This window comes from Pseudorca crassidens, chromosome 14, assembly GCF_039906515.1.
Source record: "Pseudorca crassidens isolate mPseCra1 chromosome 14, mPseCra1.hap1, whole genome shotgun sequence".
NCBI classification, from domain to species: domain Eukaryota; kingdom Metazoa; phylum Chordata; class Mammalia; order Artiodactyla; family Delphinidae; genus Pseudorca; species Pseudorca crassidens.
Window position 1 is genome coordinate 33185548 of NC_090309.1, and position 23528 is coordinate 33209075.

A 23528-nucleotide genomic window follows, 5' to 3' on the forward strand; every position below is an offset into this window, starting at 1 on the left:
GTTGCTGACCAAAGGCCAGCCTTGAGCAACAGCTGAATCTCCATCCTTGGGGCCTCCCTTCACCCAGGCTTCTCCTGCAGGATGAAAGATTTCATGCCATTCTCGTGAAGCCAGCCCACATGAATGGCAGGACTAGCCTCTAAGTGATCTCTCTGCTCCCGGGCCAGCACACAGCCTGATGGTATCTGCAGAGGAAGGGATGGAATGTGGAAGTTTACATGATGTCAGTGCACACACATCCTCCTGTCTTGAGCTGGGAGCCCAGCCATCAGCTACTGTGCCGTGCTGCATCTCTTCCCCCGCTTCTCGAGAGCCCTGGGCTGCTTTGAAGTCCCCTGCTCCATGCTTCCTGAGAGGATGGGCCTCTGAGCAGGACTTAAACAATTGGTCAAAACAACAACAACAAAACGTCTATTGTTTGCATCCTTGGCAGCAGACTCTGTACTAGTGACGTCACATTCCATCTCTCCAGGCCTCAGACTGACCAAGATTCACTGGAAAAGATTTGCTCTGGTCTGTTTGTCACCCCATCCCCCAGAAAAATTCACATGTAGAAATCCTAACCCCCAAAAGGGATGGTATTAGGAGATGTGGCCTTCGGGAGGTAAGTCGTAAGGGTAGAGCCCTCACGAATGGGATTAATATCCTACAAAATAGGCCCGACAGAGCTCCCTACCCCCTTCTGCCATGTGTGGATACAACCAGAAGCCTGCCACCCAGAAAAGGATCCTCACCTACCTTGATCTCAGCCTCCAGCCTCCAGAGCTGTGGCCAATAGCTACCCCCCCGTCCGTGGGATTTCGTTAGAGTGGTCCAAGCGGATATAGACAGGACTCATCCCAGCCAATCCCCTAATACAAAGTGTCCTACCCAGTGCACACACGTATGGAAAACCATCAGATGTGCCTCACGCTTAGGAGAAAATGCCCTAACGTGTCATGCTCGAGGCTGTGGGGACATGCAGAATGTTGGTGGGAAGAGGGCAAGGGGTTTGAACATGCATATTGCAGACCTTTTGGAGTTCTCAGCACCTGTGCCGGTAGAAGAGAGGGGACGGTGAAGGAGTGGGTGGCTGGAAAAAGGCAGATTCAGTAGATCCTGCCCATGGCAGGGCTTTGAAAGTAACAGTGGGAGCTCCTGGGTCCAAGAGAGCACCAGTGACATAGGTCAGTCTGGCTCTGCCTTCCAGAAATTGGCTCCCAGGTCCAGGTAAGGCCTGGAGCTACGTTGCCATGCATAGCATAGGTGGTCTTTTGGGGCATTGAGGACAGTGGCCTCAGACCCCAGATCTTCTTCCCTGGCCCTTCCTTGGACTCACGACGGCCTGGGGTCCTGGAGAAACTCTTTCTTGTGTTCTCCTCATATGGAGGGTGGCACAGGAGCAGTATAGGCAAGCCAGGTCCCCTCTCGATTGTGAAGACTTGACTTTCTGTCTTCTGGTGCTGGACCTGCCGCTCTGTGATCTTGCAGTTCTGGCAAAAAGTGTGGAATGAGAGGTATCACCTGACCAGGAGGGGCCTGGGATTCAAACATGGGCCTTCCACCCAGCCTGAGACCCAGCAAGGTCCTATAACGTGGACCCCCAAGAAAACAGGCTTCAGGGCTTCCTCTTCGCTCCTTCAAACAAATGTTCCCTTTGGAACTGTGAAGCCGGCTACTTCCATACTCACGTCTATGTTAGCATTCAAAGGGTCCGTGCCAGGAACCCATGGGAGAACATGGCACACGTCTGGCAGAACTACAGACACTCATCAGTGGACATTAGGTGTTCAGGAAGTGTTTCTATGTTTGCTACTCTGTAACTGAAAAACAAATCAACTCAGGAAATCAAATATTTTATTGCTTTACTTAACGATGTTCCAAATCAGTCTCCCCGCCCCCAGTCTGCTGTAAGCAAGTCTCTACGAGGAGCTCTAGGGCTCATCCTTGCCCTCTGTCAGTCTGGTCCTTGGGGGGCTGGAGGTGGGCGGAGCAGGGTCTGGGTAGCAGGACTGAGAAACACCGACCCCCTGTCCATCCCTTTCACTCTGTGAGTAATATGTCACGGCCACAGGCAGTGGGGAATAACTAGACTGAAGAAAGCACAGAGAGGAGGAGAAAAAGGCAGAAAACGAAGGGAGAGAAAGGAATAAAGGAGGAGACACAGGTGCTGCAGAAGACTAAACTCTCACTGTGGTAACCAGAGATTCCAAACCACTAATTCAGCCACGTGGTTTCAAGAGTTCAAGAAAATTATGGGAGTAATGGGATGAACTATGTAACATTAGTACAGGTAATACCTGCTGGGAAATTGGGCCAGGAGTTTCCAGAGCTAAAAGCACATTTGAGAATATCTACTTATATTTGTTTTTATCTCATCATGATTCAATTTTTGTCCTGTGTATGTTTTATGATATAGCAATACAGTAGTATGTGTGTATAATTTATAAATAAATAAATATACCTATATTGAGGAATGTATGCTCAAATATTTTCTATTGATGGGGTACATGGTCAAAAGAGCCTGGAGACCACCTAACTAGAACAATGACAAAAACCACGAAAGACTCCACCATCCTACGTATCAAGGCCTGGGGCCTCACCAGGGGCCTTGGCCAGGGTGGCTTAATGCAGAAGGATGACTGTTACTATCTAAACACCCAACTAGCATCTAAGGAAGCTGTATCATAGTGGGCCTGCCCTATGCAGCCGTGGCCCCTGAAAGGCAAGTGGGATTGGAATGCAGCCCGTGACCTGCTCATCAAGCCATGTGCCCAGAGAACGGCACATCTTTCCCCAGGCAGGGGAGACTTTTACTCTCATAACGGTGTTGTATGGATTGCCAAGAGCTCTGCTTTTTTTAAATTTGAATCTAATTTTCTAATTGCTTTCCTGAATCCAGTTTACTGCTTGTTTTGTCTTTGCCTAATACTAATTTTGAGTTTGCAGCCCTGGAGAATGTGCGTCATGGCGGGGGGACGGGTGGCAGAATGGGGTCCCGGCTTCAGTAGGTGCAGCCCTTCAAAACACAGCCCACCACGGCTGAGAAATCAAAAGCTGAATATCATGTTTGGCCCCTGTGTCTCAGAGACACCCGGAGGCCATCTGACTAGGTGAAATGTCCCACACAGGAAACAAAGAACCAACTCCTCAGTGCAGCCTCTGTTGGGGTCAGCCTGTTGCCTGGGTCCTGGGATGTGGCCTGCAGCAGAGTCTCCATTGGACACAGCTATTCAGCCATGGGAGGTGCCACTTCACTCGGCCTGAGACCACAGTGGGATAATGCAATCCCTTTGAATACAGCCCCGGGGCTCGGAGATGTCCACACAAGTCCCTGCTCATGCTTATCCTCCTGCAAACTCCACTGATTTATCTACTGGGAAATGTGATGTTTTCCCCCCCAAAATGTCCTCTCCTTCTTAGGGAGGAATATCGCTTCCTGGACATCAGCTAGCAGCGAGAAAGGGAGCATTGCTAGGTCTCTGCAGGCTGTCTCTGTGGTGCTCCTGGGACGCTCAAGCATCGGTCTTGGGCTCCTTCATCGATTTGACAAATTCCTTGACGTCCTCTTCCAAGGCCTTGTTCCTCCTCTCCACATCCTCCCGGGAGCGCTCCACGTTGCGGAGGCTGATTTCCAAGGCTGCAGACTTCTTCTTCTCCTTCTCCAGTTCTTCACTGAGCCTCACCACCTTAGCCCACACATCGTAATTTTCCTTTTCAAGGCTACGAGGAAGGAAAGAAAAGAATGAAAGGATGGGGTGTGACCTCTAGACTTTCTCTTCAGCCTTGCCCTCAACCCCCTCTGTCCACTTAACCTTCCACATCCCAAGACCCATCTCCAACCTGTACTTCCTAGTTATGTCCCACCCCCGACAGGAGGACTTCCCAGTAAACCTGAATTCCCAGAGCCTGTCCCCATTTTTGTCATTTGTCACCCATACCATGACATCTCTTGTGTTGTTTTTCATGCCATTTTGCGTTTTGTATCTCCCACCACACAATAAAGTCTTTGAATGAAGAGACCACCTCTAATATTTACAGTCCCACAGCGCCTTGCATCTGTCCTGCTCAGTTGCAAGGTTGACTGACTGCTGAACCCCATCCAGATTCCAGATTCTCGGCACCTGTGTGCACACGCATGCTTTCTCATCCTGCTTCATTGCAGAGCACGGACCAGAGCCTTCTCTTATGAAGGCTCCTGGGGACCGAGATTTGGAGAATCTGGGGGAGCTGCCCCTTGGGAATAACTGTCCTGCCAGTCCCACCCTTGCTTCTGAATCCCACTCCAAGTGAAGGATCTGTTGGATTCCTGAATTTGCAGGATTTTCACTGTTACTGGCCAAAACCTTAGTCTAGCCTCAGGTGCCCATTTCTCTCCCTCCAGGCTGTGCCGAATTAACCCTTGGGAATGAGAGTACATATGACATTTTTGAGCCAAAGGAGGGAATTTCAGGCCTATGAGGAGACTATGATTGGAAAGTGGCTTCAGAATTTCTTTCTGTGAGATGCAGCTTCCCTGCTACCCAATGGCCTGCTCATTTTTATACGGAGACTTGAGCTCCTGTTTGAGCCCATCTCTGGCTTCTATCTTCAAGGGCCTTGGTCCATTTTGCAGGCAATGGCCTCTCTTCAGAGCCTTGCTTGCCCCTGCCTGTTTCTTCTTAAAGCCAAATTAGTCTCATTCCTCTGGAATTCCACCCATTACAAATTTAGTTTTCTTCTCTGAGGTTTCCATATCTTTCTTGTTTTGGGGGGGAAACCTCAAAAGAGACACCATGCTAGATCTTGACCACTGACTTCAGTGGAGAGGTAGAATCTGAGTGGGTTTGGGAGGTTGGCTGACCCGAGTTCGAATCCCAGCCCCACCAATGACGAGCTGTGCAACCTTTTTATACTTCCTAAACTCCCATTTCTTCTGTAAAATGGGGGTATTACCTATTTCACGGGATAACTGAGGGGATTATATGAGAAGGTGTGTCTGAAGCATGAAGCTTAGAGCAGGCACTGTAGAATGTTAATTCTCCTTCCTCTCCCGAGGATGGAATGGGAGGCTCCCCTGACAGTGGATTCAGAAGACTTTGTTCCCTTCAGGAGGAGCGGCCACCTCAAGGGCAGCTAGTTCTTCCCCACCCTGTCAAAGACCCCCGTGCTAGAAACTGGGGCTCAGTGTCTGCTCTGGGGCTGCCTTGGTCACTGCCAAGATGTCGCCCAAGTCTCAGAGTCTATAAACAGCTGATTTCAGGTTTTTAGACAAGAAGTTACGTGTTGTTCTAGATGGGCGGCCCTCTGCAGGGAACAAAGGATCAGGCTAACCAAAGTCTTTCTTTCATGTACCTGAGTCTCTAGGGACTGAAAAGTACCCGTCGTTTGAAAACCCCACTAGGTTCACATTTCACTAACTTTTGATTAGTGTGACTTCAGGCAAATCTGGATTGAGGTTTCTTCTCAGGAAAAATCAGTGGTGTGAAAAAGATTTCAAGGAAGTAGTTTATCTACTCAAGTGAGCAAATCATGTCCGAGCATCTTAGAGATTTGTGTGAAATGGTGGCAATGGCCATGTCACTGGCCTCGCTTCCGTTCACCCCTGCAGTCGGAGATCGTGGAGAGTTAGTGATCCTGACCCAGTGAAGCCTCAGTCAGGTCAGGGGTGCCCAGAAGCTCTGCCTCACTTAGGCTTTCAGGTGGCTGACCAGGCCCTCTGCATTCTCTGCCCTCTCCCCTCAGTCATTCCCCTGCTGCCACCAACCACTGCTCTTCCTCTGCATGAACACGCCAGACCCCTCCCTTCCCATAGCCTCTGCACTTCGGTTCTCTCTGCCTTGCCTGCTCTCCCCCAAACCCACCCCAACCCCTCCCACGTGGACCTCACTAGTTCCCTCCCCTCCTTCAGGCCTTTGCTCGAGTGTCACCTTCTCAGTGAGGCCTTCCTCAACCACCCTATGTAACACTGGAACCCCCTTCCTGAGCTCCCAACCCCCTGCCCTGCTTTATTTCTCTCCCTAGCATTTTCCATCATCTAACATAGCATATGTTTAAATTATCTGTTTGTATTCTCTGTCTGTCTCCACTAGAAGGAAAGCTCTATAAGCAAAAGGGCTTTTGTGTGTTTTGTTCAGTGCTATTCTCTAACAGCTGAGATGGTGCCTGGCACATAGTAGATGCTCAATAAATGTTTGCAGAGTTGATGAATGACATTAATATGAAAATTTTTAAAATTTCTCTTAATTCATTAAGACATGTTGATGCTTAAACAACCACTGTTTGGAAACAGTTGATTAAACTACTTAAGCTACATATTTAACTTTTCATGAATGTAAGGTAAAGCTTAGAGTTTTCACTAATTTAGTCATCTCCTCAATGCCTTTGCCCTGTTCCTCATTAGGCCCAACTGCTGTAGATAGCGTCTTCTGTAACTGAAGTTTTATAATGTCACTTCTCTGGCAGAGAAGAACAATCCCTATTGCTTTCAAGATGGAAGGCGAGTGGCTGCCCAGGGCCCTCTTACTTTTGACTTACTTTTCAATCTGTTCCTCATACATTTGCTTCTGTGTTTCTATTTCCTTTCGCAGCTTCTGGACCATCCTCTGCAAAGATTCAAGTTCCTCTTCTCCAGAGTTATTTCTCCCAGGCCCGGTTTCAGAGTTTAGGCTGGCAAGAGCATCACTCTTGGAGTCACAGGCCTGGGATGATAGTGTACCGGCTTCATCCCCAGGGGACCCCGGCTGCGTGGGGACGTTATCGTAGGTGGAAGTCCGCTGGGAGTCGAGAAACTGTGGCACACCTTGAGACATCGTTCTCCTGTGCCCGTCCCCTGCCTTCCCCTCCGAAGAAGACCAGAACTCATTTTTAAAGATCTCTACTTTGCAGCTGTTGGCAACTTGCAAAGCTGATGTCAAGAAGCATTTCCGGTTAGGGAGCGTCTGAGTCCTTTTCCGTGACTGCAGCTTCCAATCTCCTGGCTTTTCCCTGGATGCTTTGTCTTCTAGACACCCATCACTTGGCCGTTGTCCAGTGGGGCTGGTTGCATCTGAGTCGCTGGCCTAGAAGAAAGTGACCACGGATGTTACATGGGTTTTTCCCACACGTGTCACGTTCCCAAGATAAGGATTAGAGACTTGAAAGAAAGTATCTCCTGGCCACACACCTATGAAACTCAATTAGAAGACAATCTCCTAATTTGTCACATTAGTTGATTATCTGTGTGGCATTTTTCCAAAAGGATATTATACTTGAAGGAACTCATGCTCTAGAGGTAAACTGCTGACTAAAATCAATGGTTTGCTTGTGGTAAGGGGCCCTAAACTAGGATTCTTTTATAACCTTAGAATGGGGGGGAGGGGAGCTTTTCTAACTATGACCCAAATACAGAAGCTATATAAGAATAATTTGATAAATTCAACCCACACGTGTTTCCATGACCCACAAAATTAAAAATAAAACAAAGAAACCACTACATGCTAAATCAAAGAAGAAATGACAAACTGACAAACATATTTGCAATGTATATCACAGACAACAGGCTACTCTCCGTAATGCATAAAGTTCATAAAAATTGAGAAGAAAAAGACTAATATAAATATGGGCAAAGAGCAAGATCAGAGATTTCATGGAGGAAAAATGCAACATAAAAAAAATGTTTGAACACTCTTATAACAGGAAAAACTCAAACTGAAATTAAAATTACTGAAATATTAGTTCTCATCTAACAGATGGGCAATCCTCCAAAATCTGACAACACACCCTGCTGGCGAAACTATAGGGAAATAGGTTATTTCATGCATTGCTGGTGGAAGTGCAAAATGGCACAACCACTGTTTAACAATTTTAATCAAAATTACCCATTACAAATCTATTTACCCTCTGACTCAGCAATCATACTTCTGGGAATTTATCCCAGAAATACATTTGCCTGAGCACAAAATGAAGTATGGTCAAGGTTATTCATTGCCTCCTTGCTTGTAGTACAAAGGAGTAAAAGAAACCTGTTCATCTATAGAGGTTGGCTGAGTAGATCACGGTACATGCACAGGATGGAACACCATACATCTGCCAGAAACTTGAGGTTGTATGAGGTACTGCCTATGTACTGACATGGAAAGGTCTCCAGGGTATCTGTTAAACAGAAAAATTCAAGATACACAGTAGTGTGTGTGTGTGTGTGTGTGTGTGGAGAGGGAGAGAGTGAGCATGTTATGCTTTGTGTAAAAAGGGAGGTAAATAACAATTTACACTCATATCTGCTTATATTTGCATAAAGGAACACTGGAAGGATAAAAAAGAAACTGATAAAGGCAGGGAAAGATAAGGTGGGTGAAGACAGCAGAGGGAGCAGGAGTTCTAAACATATCTCTTTTGTTTTGACTTTCTTGAGTGATGCTATATATTTTTAGATTAAATTAAAAAGATTGAGCCCTAAAATGAGAGAATCAGGTCTCAAGCTGTCTGTCTGATGCTTCTAGCTCATCACCTGCTTTGGCAACCCCACCTGGAATCAGAAGGACCTGGGCCCTGAGGTGCAAACTAGATCTAAGTCCCACTCTCTACCATTCTACTGCTGTCATCTTGGGACAGCTGGTCAACCTCCCTGAGCCTCAGCACCTCATCTATAAAATGTGGATGATAAATTCTGCCCTACAAAGTAACGGTGAGGACTCCAGATGTGATCTATTTAAGGTTCCCAGCACACTGCCTGTCCATTGCTGCCCATACTGTTACAATAAATACAGAAACCTGTCAAATGAGTGCAACCCTGGCTACTCTCAAAGACGTCTGGGATGATTTCATTATATGACGTATAAACATTTCTAAATATTAATTTATTTTAGAGTATTAGTAAATGCACTGTGTCCAGACAGGCCTCACCCAAGAAAAATCACAACTACCACCATCTTTTTTCCAATACATTCTTAATCAACCTCAGGATTAACAGTAGGCAACTGACATTACCCGGCAAACTGGAAATTTTACATTCATTCCTTGACCACACATAAAGAATTAAGCTGCTATATAAAGTTCACACGTTCTTTTAAAAAATATTTGCCTCTATAAATACGTTAAAATATTTGAGCTTTGTAAATTATTGGCCTAAATAGTCTAAATTTCAGAGTCTGCAGAGTTTTTTGACATTGTGAACGTGAGCCCCAACCCTTCAGTACAAATGAGGGGGTTGACATTGCTGAGACAGCTTATCAGGGAATGAGAAATATTACACAAACACATCACATATTCTGAGAAAGGAATCACGTTTCATGGCTTAGCAGGAAACCGTTCTCTCTGGACTTTCACCCGGAATTTTCAACAACTCTCACTAGAACATTAACACTGCGATATGTAGTTTCCCCATCGAAATTCCCTGGACTGAGTTTAAAAGGGTTTAGAGTGGGCTTTAGTGAGGACTCCCATTGCTTAGTCATTGGGGGATGGGCATACATGTCACCAATCCCACCTCCAGGATACCAACTAGAAACTAGATTTTGAAAGAGGCCAGGCTTTCAAGACTCATTCAAATGGGTCTATATCAGCTGTGCCCACTGCCACAGCATCACCCAGGACTCCCTAAATCGCCACTCCAGAGCAGCTCTTACATGGAATGACCTGGACGGAAGGAAGAGTCGGATGGAAGGAGGAAGGCTCTCTGCACCTTACCATGTTACTGACGCTGTCTGTCCTAGAAATTGGAGGGTCCTCAGTGGCATCCCAGCCCACAGAGCTTCGCGCCACTGGAGGTTTCTTGGGGTCATTTTGGGGGGCAGAGGGTGACAAGGGTGCATCCTTGGATTTGGGAAAGAGGATTTCATGGTCTCTGATCATCATGGTCATCACTCTTTGGATTTGAGGAGTCCCTGAAAGAAAGAAGAAAGAGATTTGTAGTGCTGGACTACGGGGAAGAGGGCAGGTGGTCCTCAAGGTTCTCCACCCGTGAGATGTCTGTCTCTAAACTTGACTCTAAAACCACATGGCCCCAAAGGACCTCATTTGCTCCTCACAGGATCCTTCTTAATTGCTTGGGGTGGGAGATTGTGGTGAATGGGATGGGATAGAAGAAGAATATGGCAGTGGGGTGAAAGAGGGTTATTTTCGGCCTACAGTTCTCTGGATCAGTCTTTGATCAGGTTATAGGCAATACGACAGGAAAGAAAATGAATACATCTTTCTCTCTTGATGTGACCCTCAATATGACATCTGATTTCTTATTGCATGCATAGAGGATGAATACCAGGCATACTGCCTCCCCCAAACCATGGCAGACATCAGTACTCTGTGTCAGGACTCTTGTTCACTGAACCAAGACACTACCTCAGAAGTCTTTTCAGCACAGCCTTACAAGTAACCTCTTTGGGAGTTGTCTTATAAAATCACACTTGTTTGCTCTCTCTGGCTAAGGATGTTTAAAAGTACTAAAAGACTAAGAAACACTAACTAACTGTTCTCGTGCTAGCCTATCATACTGTGTGATGATTGGTAAATCTTTAACGTCTCTGCTCTGCTGTGACCTGGAAAATGAACATAATTCCTGCCTGCTTATTTCACAGGGTTATTTTACAACTCAGACAAGATGATCAACGGAAAATGCTTGGCAAATTGCAGAGCAATTTGGTAGCAATGTCACTGTCTTTACTTCCTCTGCCCGTACATTCACCACAGGACCAGCGTACCTCTCATGATCACAGCAGGGTCTTCGACCTTCGACCTGATGAGATTCACACCAATCACAGTAGCCAGATTGTCCACACTCATCTTGTTAACTCCACAGTTCAGCTGGATTTCATGGAGAAACCTGTGGGCAACCAGGAAATCCCAGAGTAGGAAATAGGAAGTTGCCACAAGGAAGCACTTCCAGGTACCCACAGGATCCCAGAGGTGGGTCTCAACTCTTTACTTCTGGTCTCAGGAATGGGACCAGTCTGCTCTGACTACAAGGATTTAGCTTCCCCCTGAAAGAGTCAAGATCAAGGAAGAAGAGACACACGCAACCCAGCTGCTGATGGTGGCACTGGGGCCAGGGGTGGGTGAGGAGTCACATCAGCAGGAGGCAGGGTCCAGTTCAGGGAGCTAAGAGGAGACAAGAGGACTAAAATGGGTGTTTGACTATCCCTGGTCCTGACTTTACAGGCTTCTCTCCCAGGCTCTCAGCACCTATCCCAGCAGAGTCTCCAGAGAAGAAAACATGATCGTGGGAAGATCTCAGAAATGGGAATTCATGGTGCCTCCCTGCTCTCATCCTCAGGTTACAACAGCAAGCGTCTCAAATTCGCAGCAAGTGCTCAAAAACTAACACTGAATTTTTGCTGTAATCCTACCTATTTGAGGAATGAAGCTCTCAGATTCACTATTTTAAAAACCTGAAAAGATCAGAAAAAAACACTTCTAAATATTGTCTCTCAAAACCATTTTTAAGTGAATCTTCTGAAGCAACATAAAATTCCAAATACAGAGAAATTATCAAATAAGTGGCAGGGGAGTGGTGTCCAAATAAGGAAACATTATGGAATATTATGGAGTCATGTATAATCCTACTTTGTGACATAGGAGAATGCTCACAATACAACATTTAGCCAAAAGAAGCAGGATACAAGCATATATGTATATATATTTTATTTAAAAATATATTTCTAATTTGGTATAAAAATTGTTTCCCTATAGGGCTTCCCTGGTGGCGCAGTGGTTGAGAGTCTGCCTGCTGATGCAGGGGACACGGGTTCGTGCCCCGGTCCGGGAAGATCCCACATGCTGCAGAGCGGCTGGGCCCGTGAGCCATGGCCGCTGAGCCTGCACGTCCGGAGCCTGTGCTCCACAACTGGAGAGACCACAACAGTGAGAGGCCCGCGTACCGCAAAAAAAAAAAAAAAAATTCTTTCCCTATATTTATATTGATGCATGTGATCATCTATCACAGAGACAAAAACATTCAGAAGGAAACACACTCAAATATTAACAGTGACTTTTTCGGGGTGAGGGGATTCGGGGAAATTTTCATTTATTTACAGTATTTCATATTCTCCTAGTTTCCGTATCAAGCATGTAACTCTTTTATCATCTGGAAACTACAAAAAATTATATAAAAAAAATAAAAGTAGGGCTTCCCTGGTGACACAGTGGTTAAGAATCCGCCTACCAAGGCAGGGCACACAGGTTTGAGCCCTGGTCCAGGAAGATCCCACATGCTGCAGAGCAACTAAGCCCATGCACCACAACTACTGAGCCTGTGCTCTAGAGCCCACGAGCCACAACTACTGAAGCCCATGTGCCTAGAGCCTGTGCTCCACAGCAAGAGAAGCCACAGTAATGAGAAGCCCGCGTACCGCAACTAGAGAAAGCCCACGTACAGCAACAAAGACCTAAAGCAGCCAAAAATAAATAAATTAAATAAATAAATTAAAAAAAAATAAAGATAACTTTCTGCTACGTCTGACATGGAGATCCAGGCTCCAAACTCAGCCAGATCTGGGTCAATCCACATGCTATGTGTTGCCACAGAGACAGCACATAGCAGGTCCGTCCTCAGAAAGGGAATTAAGAAAGGTGGCCTGGGATGAATGTCTCTGGGGTGCTAAGTTATGGTCCAGAGACAGGAAGATGGGAGATAACTGTAGAAATATTATAAGGATTCTGGGTTCTAATGCCTGTCCCAGGACTCTGGGCAGCACTGGGGCAGGCTTGAAGAAGGAAGCATGCTTCTTTTTTATGCTGATTAGTTTTCCGGGATCCTTTCAATTGTCTTGGGGACACAGGAAACTACCTCAGTGCTATGTGAATAGAGTTGAACTTCCAGAGGTTTGGAACAGAATCTCTTAAGTTCACAGAGTTACTCTTTCCTCCTCTAACTGGGGAATTCATTCTGTGTGGCTGAAAATTATGGAACTGATACCAGGTGCCTCTTACCTGCAGATGTAGCTCAGGAGGCTATAGTTGTCTCGAGGAAGGATGGAGAGCTGCTTCATCAACTCCTGCTGAGCCTGGGAAGAGATTTTTAATGCCAGTAGAAGAGCCTGCTCACTTGCCAGCAATGGGACCCTGGAGCATAACTGGTGTATCTCTGCAGAAGCAACACTTTGGCAGTCACTCCTGTTCCCATAGTTTGTGTGTGTGTGTGTGTGTGTGTGTGTGTGTGTGTGTGTGTGTGTGTGTGTGTGTTTTAACATCTTTATTGGAGTATAATTGCTTTACAATGGTGTGTTAGTTTCTGCTGTATAACAAAGTGAATCAGCTATACATATACATATATCCTCATATCTCTTCCCTTTTGCGTCTCCCTCCCTCCCACCCTCCCTATCCCACCCTTCGAGTGGGTCACAAAGCACCGGGCTGATCTCTCTGTGCTATGCAGCTGCTTCCCACTAGCTATCTACCTAACGTTTGGTAGTGTATATATGTCTACGCCACTTTCTCACTTCGTCCCAGCTTACCCTTCCCCCTCCCTGTGTCCTCAAGTCCATTCTCTATGTCTGCGTCTTTATTCCTGTCCTGCCCCTAGGTTCTTCAGAGCCAATTTTTGTTTATTTTTTTTTAGATCCCATATATATGTGATAGCATACGGTATTTGTTTTTCTCTTTCTGACTTACTTCACTCTGTATGACAGTCTCTAGGTCCATCCACCTCACTACAAATAACTCAATTTCGTTTCTTTTTATGGCTGAGTAATATTCCATTGTATATATGTGCCACATCTTCTTCATCCATTCATCTGTCAGTGGACACTTAGGTTGCTTCCATGTCCTGGCATGTCTGCAGTCACCATCTACAACATCATGAGTGTAGAAGTGCACCAGTGCACATGAGACACACAGGCTAAACTCAAACCTGAGCAGCTCCTCCAGGAGAAAATGCACCCTATGGCGTGTTGGCCTGCACGCAGTGACTGGCTGCAGCCCCACTGGATCTAGAATGCCTGCTTCATACTGATTCCCTCCTCTTCAGTTTAGTCAAGTAAATTCTTTGCAAAGGTTGCTTTAGACTCACGCCTCCCAGTGATTGCCTCTGCCACGTTTTCACCCATGAGAGAGGCTGTGATCCTTCACCCTGTCCAGATCTGTGTTACCATGGATTAGAAACTCTCAAATATGTTGAGATCGAGAAAAGTTGGGAGAAGCAGATCTAAATCAAGGAAGTTCAGGGGTGGGAGTCTGCTTGTCAGAACTGCATCCATGGACCTCCTTTCCTTTCCCTGAAGCTGTGGGGCAAGACATCACCTGAAGCATTCATCTTTTTAGCCAACTTTTAAACCTTATTCCATAAAATTGTATTACTTTTGCAAAGATGAGCTGATATGCCTGTATAAATTAAGACTTTCCATATCCTATTTTAACCCCCCCAAAATTCATAGATCATACACAAAATATCCTAAAATCAGATCATGCAACCTAATTTTTGTGTTGGGAAATAGCTACAAAGGCTATAGTGTATTAGTTGCATCCTTATTGTGCTCTTTCTTTCCTCATGCTAAAATATAAAACCACCTTTTTTCTTGTACCAGGATCTACTTAATTTGTGAGTCTCCTCCCTCTGAATCAGGATGGAAGTTCTCACAGCTGTATTTTCTTCCAGGGCTAGGGCACTATCTCTTCAATGATTTTATATATATATATACATATATATATATATATATATATATATATATATATATATATACCCACACACATATGTGTGTGTATGTATAAATATATATATACTTTTTCTGGGAGCATACTATATAATAAATTCTGAAGTAGAGCAGAGACTAAACATCCCCTTGAATCAATCATTTTAAAATGTCACTCACTTGTGACACATATCCCACGGTCTCCAAAACAATCCTGATATTATGAAATGTATCTAAGTTTGTGCTGTCTAATACAACAGCAACTTGACACATGTGACTATTATAAAATAAAATAAAATAAAATAAAATTAGAAATTTGGTTCCTCAGTTGTGCTAGCCACATTTCAAGTGCCTAGTGGCCACATATAACTAGTGGTTACTACATTGGACAGTGCAGTTATGTAACAGTTCCATCACTGTAGAAAGTTCTCTTGGGCTAAGTAAATAAACTGAGTCTCACAGAAGATGCATCATTTGCTAAATGGCAAAATCAAAGTGAAATTCATTGCAAGTTTTTCTGTGCACCACTTTGCCAGAGAGAACTTTTAACATAGTAGTGCTAAACACTAACCTCCCCCAAATGGGCAGTTAGACCCCTTTATTAGCTGTGTAACAAATGCATTCATGGGTCATTTAGTTTTGCAAATCTTGGTTAAAAACCATAATGGTTTTATTGTTGTCAGTCAGGTTTTCTTTTGCTGGTTGGCTAGCTTGTTGTCAGTCAGATTTCCTTTTACTGGTTGGTTTGTTTGTTTAACATGTTGACTATAAGGGCTTTAAGGAAACAATTTACATAAGGATCAAAATTCCTGCTGATGAGGAGCTGCATGATGCTGCAGATGGGGACTGCAGACCCTACAGGCAGCTGCAGCTGAAAGGAACCAAGAAAAGCTCTGTCCTTCCTCTCCCTGGCACATGTGTTTCTTGTATACCCATGTGTGACACGCAAGGTCATCACAGATCTAGAACATTTGGACCTCTCACCTGCCCTCCAGGTGGGTCAGTCTGTCTTTTTGTCCCAGCGGGTCTTAGCAAGGCCATATTGCTTGAAACCCTTCTCAGAAGCATCCTCATTCTCTTACTAATTTTAGAGTGACTTGGGGGTATTTAATGATAGTCCAGTAATTTGTCAGGGTGCAACATCCCATAAAGGCTGTCACCATGATTGGATTCATTGGACTTTTGTTGCTGAGAGTTCCAGTTTGACAAAGTATCTCACCAAAAGTTATGGGGTTCACCCATGACCCACTGTTGCTTGCCTACCAGAATAGTGTTCAGTAACCCTCACCTTCTGAAGCAGGACAACTAACTCTATTGAGATACAAACCTTTCCCTCATCTGCATTCATGAGCTGCCCACAGAGCAGGAAACCCTCATACTGGCTCCAGGGGACTACTGGCTCTGGGAGGTCTCGGAGGTAGAGCTTCAGCAGGGAGGCTACCGTGTGCACATCTGTATCTCTGGAAAAAAACAAACAATGTTTTTTGAAAACAAAACTCCAGAACTCTCCTCACCTCCCCCTTGGTGATCCACTGAATAAGATCCCAGCTTCCAAAAAGAAATTTTGCAGAGGAGTAGAGTCTGATAAAGATGTATCTGACCAAAATATTTTTGCAACTCCCCCTTCTGGAATAATAACCCCCAAGACCTTTTCCTTTATCTCTTCTACCTAACTGCCTCAAAGATAAGTTTAAGGTCTACTCTTCCAATAAGCCTGTTAAACTATTCTAGTCTTCATTGCTTTCTTCTTTCTCCAAGTCAATTAGTACAATTGAGCATTCTCTACTTAGTCTCTAGTTTTTCATGTGGTAACTCCTTATAGCTATGACCCATTGATCTCTTTAGTCTATCAGAGAGCTTAAAGTAGGTCTGGGATTCATTCACATATTCACACAATCATTTATTCAACCAATGTGTTGAGAGAACCTACTAGGTGCAAGACACTATGTCAGGCACTGGGGTTTCAGCAGTGAACCTGAGGGGCACACAGGATCCCTGTCCTCATGGAGTGACAGAGCTATGCAGACTCAAATGTTACCAAGTCATATACATGTTACCAGCCAAGCCTGGCCCATCACCTTTATTTGTACAGCCTGTGAGCTAAGAATGGATCTAACATTTTCAAATGGTTGGGGAAAAAACTCAAAAGGAGAATATTTCATGGCATGTGAAAATCATGTGGAATTTGAATTTCAGCATCCATAAATAAAGTGTTATAGGAACATAGCCATGCTCATGCATTTTTGTATTGTCTTTGGCTGAATTCTGGTATAAGAACAGAGTTGAGTAGCTGCAGCAGAGACTGTCTGGTCTGCAAAGCCTAAATATTTCATATGTGGCCCTTTAAGAAAAGTCTGCTGATCCCTGGTTTATGGAGCTATTGTGTTTATTCCGCAGCTCTATAAGAGAAAATGAGTCTGAATATACCATATACTTGAAACTCATTAGTGAAAAATATTTATTTCATATCAAGAAAAACTGGTCATGCACCCCAATGTTCATAGCAACACTATTTACAGTAGCGAAGGCATGGAAGCAACCTAAATGTCCATCGACAGATGAATGGATAAAGAAGATGTGGTATGTATACACAGTGGAATATTACTCAGCCATAAAAAAAGAGTGAAATAATGCCATTTGCAGCAACATGGATAGACCTAGAGATTATCATACTAAGTAAAGTAAGTCAGACAGAGAAAGACAACTATCATACAATATCACTTATATGTGGAATCTTAAAAAAATTTGATACAAATGAACTTATTAACAAAACAGAAATAGACTCACAGACATAGAAAACAAACATGGTTACCAAGGAGGAAAGAGGGGGTGGAGGGATAAATGGGAATTTGGGATTAACAGATGCACAATACTATATATAAAATAGCTAAACAACAAAGACCTACTGTATAGCACAGGGAACAATAGTCAATATCTTGTAATAGCCTACAATGGAAAAGAATCTGAAAAGGAATACATATATATATATATATATATACACACACACACACATATTTATATAAATTAATCACTTTGCTATACACCTGAAACTTTGTAAATCAACTATACTTCAATAAAAAAAGAAAGAAAGAAAAAGAAAAACTGGTATCTGTAAGAGACACTCCCAGTAGTATTTTGAAAAGCTGTGATGGGGCAAGAGGTCCAGCTGATCTGAGTGGCTCTTGGGCTTCAGCGATGGGGACATAGAAGCGGCTGGGCTGGGTGGGATCACATCCTGGAGGAGAGCCGGGAGGGGTGGAGTTGGGCAGGAGAAGAAGGCAGGCATCTGAGGCCTCAGAAACCAGAACATCAAGGCTTGACTGTGGAGCTCTCTATCTTGACGTTTCATGTAAATGTTTTCTTTTTGGTTTTTGACAGCCAGTGGTTGGAACTGTCTTCTGGAAAGGTTCCCCACTTTGCAGCCTGTGAACTCTGCCTCCAAAGGAGAACTTGAGCTGGCACAGAGCCCTGCCTCTGCTCCACTGCTGCCCTCAGGAAATCGGGGGTGGAGACCATCCACTTAAGGTGGGGATTCTGGAAAAGCCTTCCCTGCTGAGTCACTGCCTAAAAATACCTTGGCAAAGCCCTCTCGTCAAAAGGCAGGAGAAGTTCCCCAGAAAATGGCAGGACAGCAGCCAGCTGACACTTTGCAGGAGCAGCATTCTCCTAAGTCCTAAAATCTCCTTTGTCCCAAATCTTCTGCATCACAGTCCACCCGGTGGGCTTCATCAGAGTCCAGGGTCTCAGGTTCGATTGAAGTCTCTTCCTCACCCCACATCCTCTAATCCTACTCGGCAAATGTCCCAGGAATCCCTCTAGGCCTCACTCCCTGTCCTTTTCCAGAAGGCCATGGTCTTTTGCTAGGATTCTGCCAGCCCCTTTCTGGCCTCCTGGCTCCTTGACTCCATTCTCCAATGCACTGTCCATCACTGGCACAGCCCCTGACACTGAAAACATACCCACAGAACAAATATGGAAAACCAAGAATTGGAAATGAGAAAAACAGTATAGATGATACGTCAAGAACCAGAAACTTTTGAAGAGAAACAGTGATAAAAAAAGACAAACTCTATAGATAGTTCAATCAGGAGAAACTAATAGCCAACATGAGAAAAGAGAAAGGGGTTGTAACCACACATATAGGATTGATACTTCAAAATTATCATCAGAAAACACAGTTAGCCATCTAAATCATCCTAGAATATTGCAAACCACAGAAAACTTCCCAATTCATTTTGCCAGGGGAAGATGATGCTGCTTGGTCTGGGGCTAAGTCCTCGGGCTTGTTTATTGTCTCAGCGTAAGTGTCATTTGGGGGGGGGGCATTCTAAATCCAGCAGACCATGTCAAAAGCCTCCTGCTGAAATGAAAAATGATGAAAAACTGGAATGAAATGAAAAATAGATGGTATTCATACCATCTATTTTTCATTTTTTGGCATTTAACACAATGGAAATTCTACAGTTATGTCTTTACATTTTTGGTTTAATGTTTGTGCCCCCATTGTAGCAGAGCTGGATCAGATGTCATGCTTATAATCTAAGTTTCCAGCATGAATTTTCCTGAGTCTGCTTTTCCTCCAACCTAATTGAACATCCCTATATGAGGTTATATGAACTTCTGAGATCAATGCCTGACCCATCAGAGATTAGCCAGGGCCTCTCAGGTGGTCTGCCTACTCTTCCCTTGTAGCACTGACCTTATAATGTGGCATGTATGTCATTTTCTCACAGAAATATAGGTACGGGAAGTGTATTGTGTATTGGCAGTATCCATCCCAGTAGATGGATATCCATCCCATACTGTTTATATGTTTAATGAGCACCAAATACATCCGGTAGAATCTACCTAGTAAGAGCGCCTTTGTTTTTCTTCATTCTAGCGAGGCAATTTCGGGGATCTCTGGTGGAACTGCCTACATGACCCGTGTAGAGGATCTAGGTGAGCACCCACACGGGTCACGTGGACACGAGAGTCATCCCTGGGAGGACTCCAAAGAGCCAGAGGCCATCCTTCCTATTACTGGATGTGTAAACTCTTTCCCTCAGTTCTAGAGGGTGGAGCTATCATGACAAGGTGTGGTAACTCTCTTCCCTCCAGCCCCAAATATTTCACAGAATCAAAGACTCCAGGTCTACCACCCAGGCTGACTTTACAGATGCAGAAGCTCAAGGCTTGGGCAGGTGCTCGGCAATCCCCACCATCACCTCTAGTCCTCCTGGCTGACTGTTCTCATTGCCTTCGCAACAACCCACCTGTATTTTTTGATCAACATAAAGCTAGTTAAAACCATAAAAAGAAAAGTGGATATAAAGGTAGTGAACTTGATTGAATAGGTGCCTGATAATGAAATGTGATTTATGGTCCTGCTGAAAGCTCTGTAAATTTGATGCCCCTAACCTGCTCTAGTTCCAGTAACATCTTCACCTGTTGCTTTCCTGATACAATACAGCACCTTGATAAATTAACCTATTGCATGCCAAGGGCAGCAAAGACAGACATATGGTGATCCAAACTAAGACAGTGGCTTTGAGAATGGAGAGAAGCAGACGGGTCTCGGCGATGCTTCCGAGGGAGGGTGGGCATCGTTGGTGACTGGAGTGGGAGCTGAGGGAGAGGGAGGGTGAGACGTTCCACACAGCATCACACTTAGCTGTTCACGATTTTCCCAGAATCAGCCCGAGTCCTCTATCGTAAATAAGCTCTTGGGGGGATTTCAGCCTTTGGAAACTGGAAGAGTTCAGGCCCGTCTCAATGAATCCTGTTTTATGGGCTGCCGATTTGGAAACAAGAGTGGTTCCTTCTTGCCAGCAGGACAAGCGCGTGCAGGCAACTGGGGCAAATATTGCACAACAGACAGAAAGTATACAATGTCGGGTGGCGGTCGTACCTGCTGAGCAGGGCAGAGAAGGAAACCTTGGCAGGGTGGCTGCAGCAGCAGGGGCGGGAGGGGGATGGTGGAAGAAATGTCATTGCGTCTGGAATGCCCCAAACAGGACTGGGCAACCTCCACAGAGGAGATTGGGAGAACGCCAAGATGTCGGTATGCACCCCCTCCCAAAGGGTTCAGAACCAAGTTCAGAGTTGCACGGAACTGTGGTCGCCCAAGTTAACAAGAAGTCCTGGCTCTGGCCGTTTCTGGAAAGCTGAGGAAGACCATGGAGCCCTTGGATATGGACATGGTGTCTTATCCACCACCCAGAGTCGGTACAGGCAGCTCAGCAATTCTCCACCCCTCACCCGCTCCAAAGTGCGTGCCTAGAGTTAAGTCCCATCTTGCTCCGTTGGTCCACCCTTCCCCTCCCACCATATCCTAAACACCTCTTGACCGCCCTGCAAGCCCCGAGTTCTAGTTCCATCATCTCTCACCTAAATGATCAGAATGTTCCTCTAACTGTGTTCCAGGCTCCCAAATTCTGAGTTGCGAGCAAAACAAAAGGTTCTTTCTGTTGCAAACCAGGGCTTTTGGAAGCATCTGTCCGAGTCCCATAGCTCAACTGGTAGAAAGAGGTCCTCTCGGCCGAGCAGGGCACAGGAGAGGCGAGGCGAGGACGGCATACCTGTCAAAGGAGGGCCGCTCCCCTGCGTCGAAAGCATCTCTCAGCTGCTTCACCAGGTTGTCCTGCCCAGGCAGTCGGAAGATGCCCTCTTCGTTCAGGCCGTGCTCCAGGATGAACTCGGCACACTTCTCCACCAGGATGGGCACCAGGTGGGGGCCGAATTTCTGCTCATAGGCCACGGTCTCATCCAAGCGCTGGCCGAACACCGCTGGGAAGAGAGAAAAGCAGAGCCTGCCCGTCACTCTGACTTCCCTTGGAGGAACTGATAGGTCAAAGTGCTTTGTCTAGGTCTTGATTGTCTAAACAAAACACAGAAGACTAATCACACAGAATATTTCCTGGGGCTATAAACTGGGGGAGGTCCACTTGAAGCAGTCTGTCAGTCTTTTTCTGTTTGTCCACATTTATCATATTTAAAATAACAACTCGCTTTTAATGAGTGCTTGTTTTGTGCTAGGAATCATGCTGAATGTGTACACCTTTTCTCATTTAATCTGGACAGGAATCCCATGAGATGTTGATATCATCGTGCCCGCCTTCCGATGAAAGATACTGAGCCTTAGAGGCGCTAATGAACTTGCCGAGGTCAGGGGCCAGCACACAGGACCGTCAGAATTCAAGCCCAGGTAGTAAACTCAAGAGAAGCAATTGAATTCTGCTTGTGTCATGCAGCTTTAAGGCATAATAGTCTATCATGCGGATGTCTCATACCGTATTAAACCATTGCGGCATTTTAAATAATTTACGTTGTTTACCGGGCTCTACTATTATGAGCATGGCCACAGCGAACATGGCCACCCCCCCAGCAGAGTTCCTGGAATGTATATAGTGCAATGTATAATTCCCAATTAATTGATTAATTAACATTTGGATGGATGAACCTAGGCTCTTCCTTCTTTTGGACTATTTCCTTAGGGCATTCTACATTCCCACATGTAGAATTCCTAGTTTAAGTGCTTTGAACACTTTAATGACTACAGTATGCAAATTGCTTTCTAAAAATATTTTTCCGAATTACACTGCCTTCAGTGTAATTCCCTCCCTCCCTCCCTCCCTTCAGCATGTGTGGACCATCTCCACTGAGCCCTGTCAGCACTTGGCTCTATAATTTCCCCACCCCAGCAGTGTAACAAGGTTTGTTTATAAATCAGGACACTGGTTGGCTGGGCCCCATAGGGCCCCAGGGCCCCATGCCTTTGTGTCCTGGAGATTCAGAAGACAGTCATGGTTTCAGCTCTGTCCTGCCTGGTTTTCTCTCTGGCATAATTAGGGCTCTGTTACACTGACCACTCCAGTCGCTAGGACACTGTTTCCAAAGCCCTTTGGTTTCCCCCATGATTCTCTCTGGTTGGTCCCCTTTATCCAGTCTCTAATTAACGCGGATGCCACATGTAAAGAGCTGCAGCGATCTCTCTGGAATCCACCGTGTCCTCCCCACTTCCCGCTGCCCTAGGCCAGGCTGGACTCCTCTCTCACTTCCCCCTGCTGTGGTCTCCTCTCCTGTAATTGTTCAAAACCCTCCTGCTATTTAAACAAATGGTCTACCTGAGCACGTTTGTCCTTGTTTTTAATAGTCACCCACTTCTTCCCCAACTGCCACAGCAGCGATTTTCAAATTCCCCCTTCAAAGCTCCAGGGGTTCCTCAGAGGCCCCTCAGATGCTGAGAGGTGAGAGCATTTCGGAGGAGCTGAGCACGTGGGCCTCCCTCCTCCCTCCTCCCAACCTGACCTGCTGGGTTGTTGTCTGTTTTACTTTCAGCATTCCAGTGAGACTGTTTGCTTAAATATTTCTGCGGCTAAAATTTGAAAACCAGGTTGGCATTTGTACTGGCTCCTACCTACCTTTCTGCCTGATCTGACACCTCAACCTGATGATCTCAAAGCCCACAGTGCTCTCTAGTCCTCATGCCCTTGCTGAGGCAGTCTGTTTCTCTCTCCCTTCCCTGTCTACTAAGATTCTATATGTTCCTTGGCCTGACTCAGTATCATCACCTCTGCCAAGTTTTCCCTGACCCAGCCCGAGGGGCTCCATCGCCACTCTGTGCACCTGTATCCCTTCTGTAATACCCCAATCCCTTTTCCACTGTGCTATTGTCATTTGTAAGTACTGTGCCCTCTGCAAGACTGTAGGCTTCCTGAGGCCGGGAGTATGGGGAGGGGTCTCTTGTTATTATCTTGTTTAGCATGGGGCCTGGGCTCCGTAGACAGTCAACCAGTTTTGCTGAATTACTTAATGAATGATGTCATCTTTAAGCAAGTGCTTTCCGTGATTCATGACAATTTGGGCATTTCTATAGTTTAAACAATAGTAGGGACCCCATCAGTAAATGAATCCAGCTTCACACTAACATCTACTGAGTGCCCTGCATGTGTTAACAGCAGGTCACGTGAAATGGGTTATACAGAAAAG

At 45.4% G+C, this 23528-nt stretch overlaps 1 protein-coding gene across 5 annotated transcripts in view; it reads right to left on the reverse strand.

Moving 5' to 3' along the window:
- Nucleotides 1–1819: 1819 nt before the first annotated feature.
- ARHGAP25 (Rho GTPase activating protein 25) overlaps nucleotides 1820–23528 on the reverse strand; it is an 87484-nt gene continuing 65775 nt past the window's right edge. For all 5 annotated transcript variants that reach the window (XM_067704847.1, XM_067704848.1, XM_067704846.1 and 2 more), the window contains 7 exons: nucleotides 21119–21326; nucleotides 15886–16018; nucleotides 12862–12935; nucleotides 10635–10756; nucleotides 9625–9821; nucleotides 6496–7019; nucleotides 1820–3702 (listed from right to left, as the gene is read on the reverse strand). In XM_067704847.1, the coding sequence (XP_067560948.1) occupies nucleotides 3495–3702; nucleotides 6496–7019; nucleotides 9625–9821; nucleotides 10635–10756; nucleotides 12862–12935; nucleotides 15886–16018; nucleotides 21119–21326 (1466 nt within the window). In that variant the 3' untranslated portion in view covers nucleotides 1820–3494. The remainder of the gene's footprint in view (nucleotides 3703–6495; nucleotides 7020–9624; nucleotides 9822–10634; nucleotides 10757–12861; nucleotides 12936–15885; nucleotides 16019–21118; nucleotides 21327–23528) is intronic.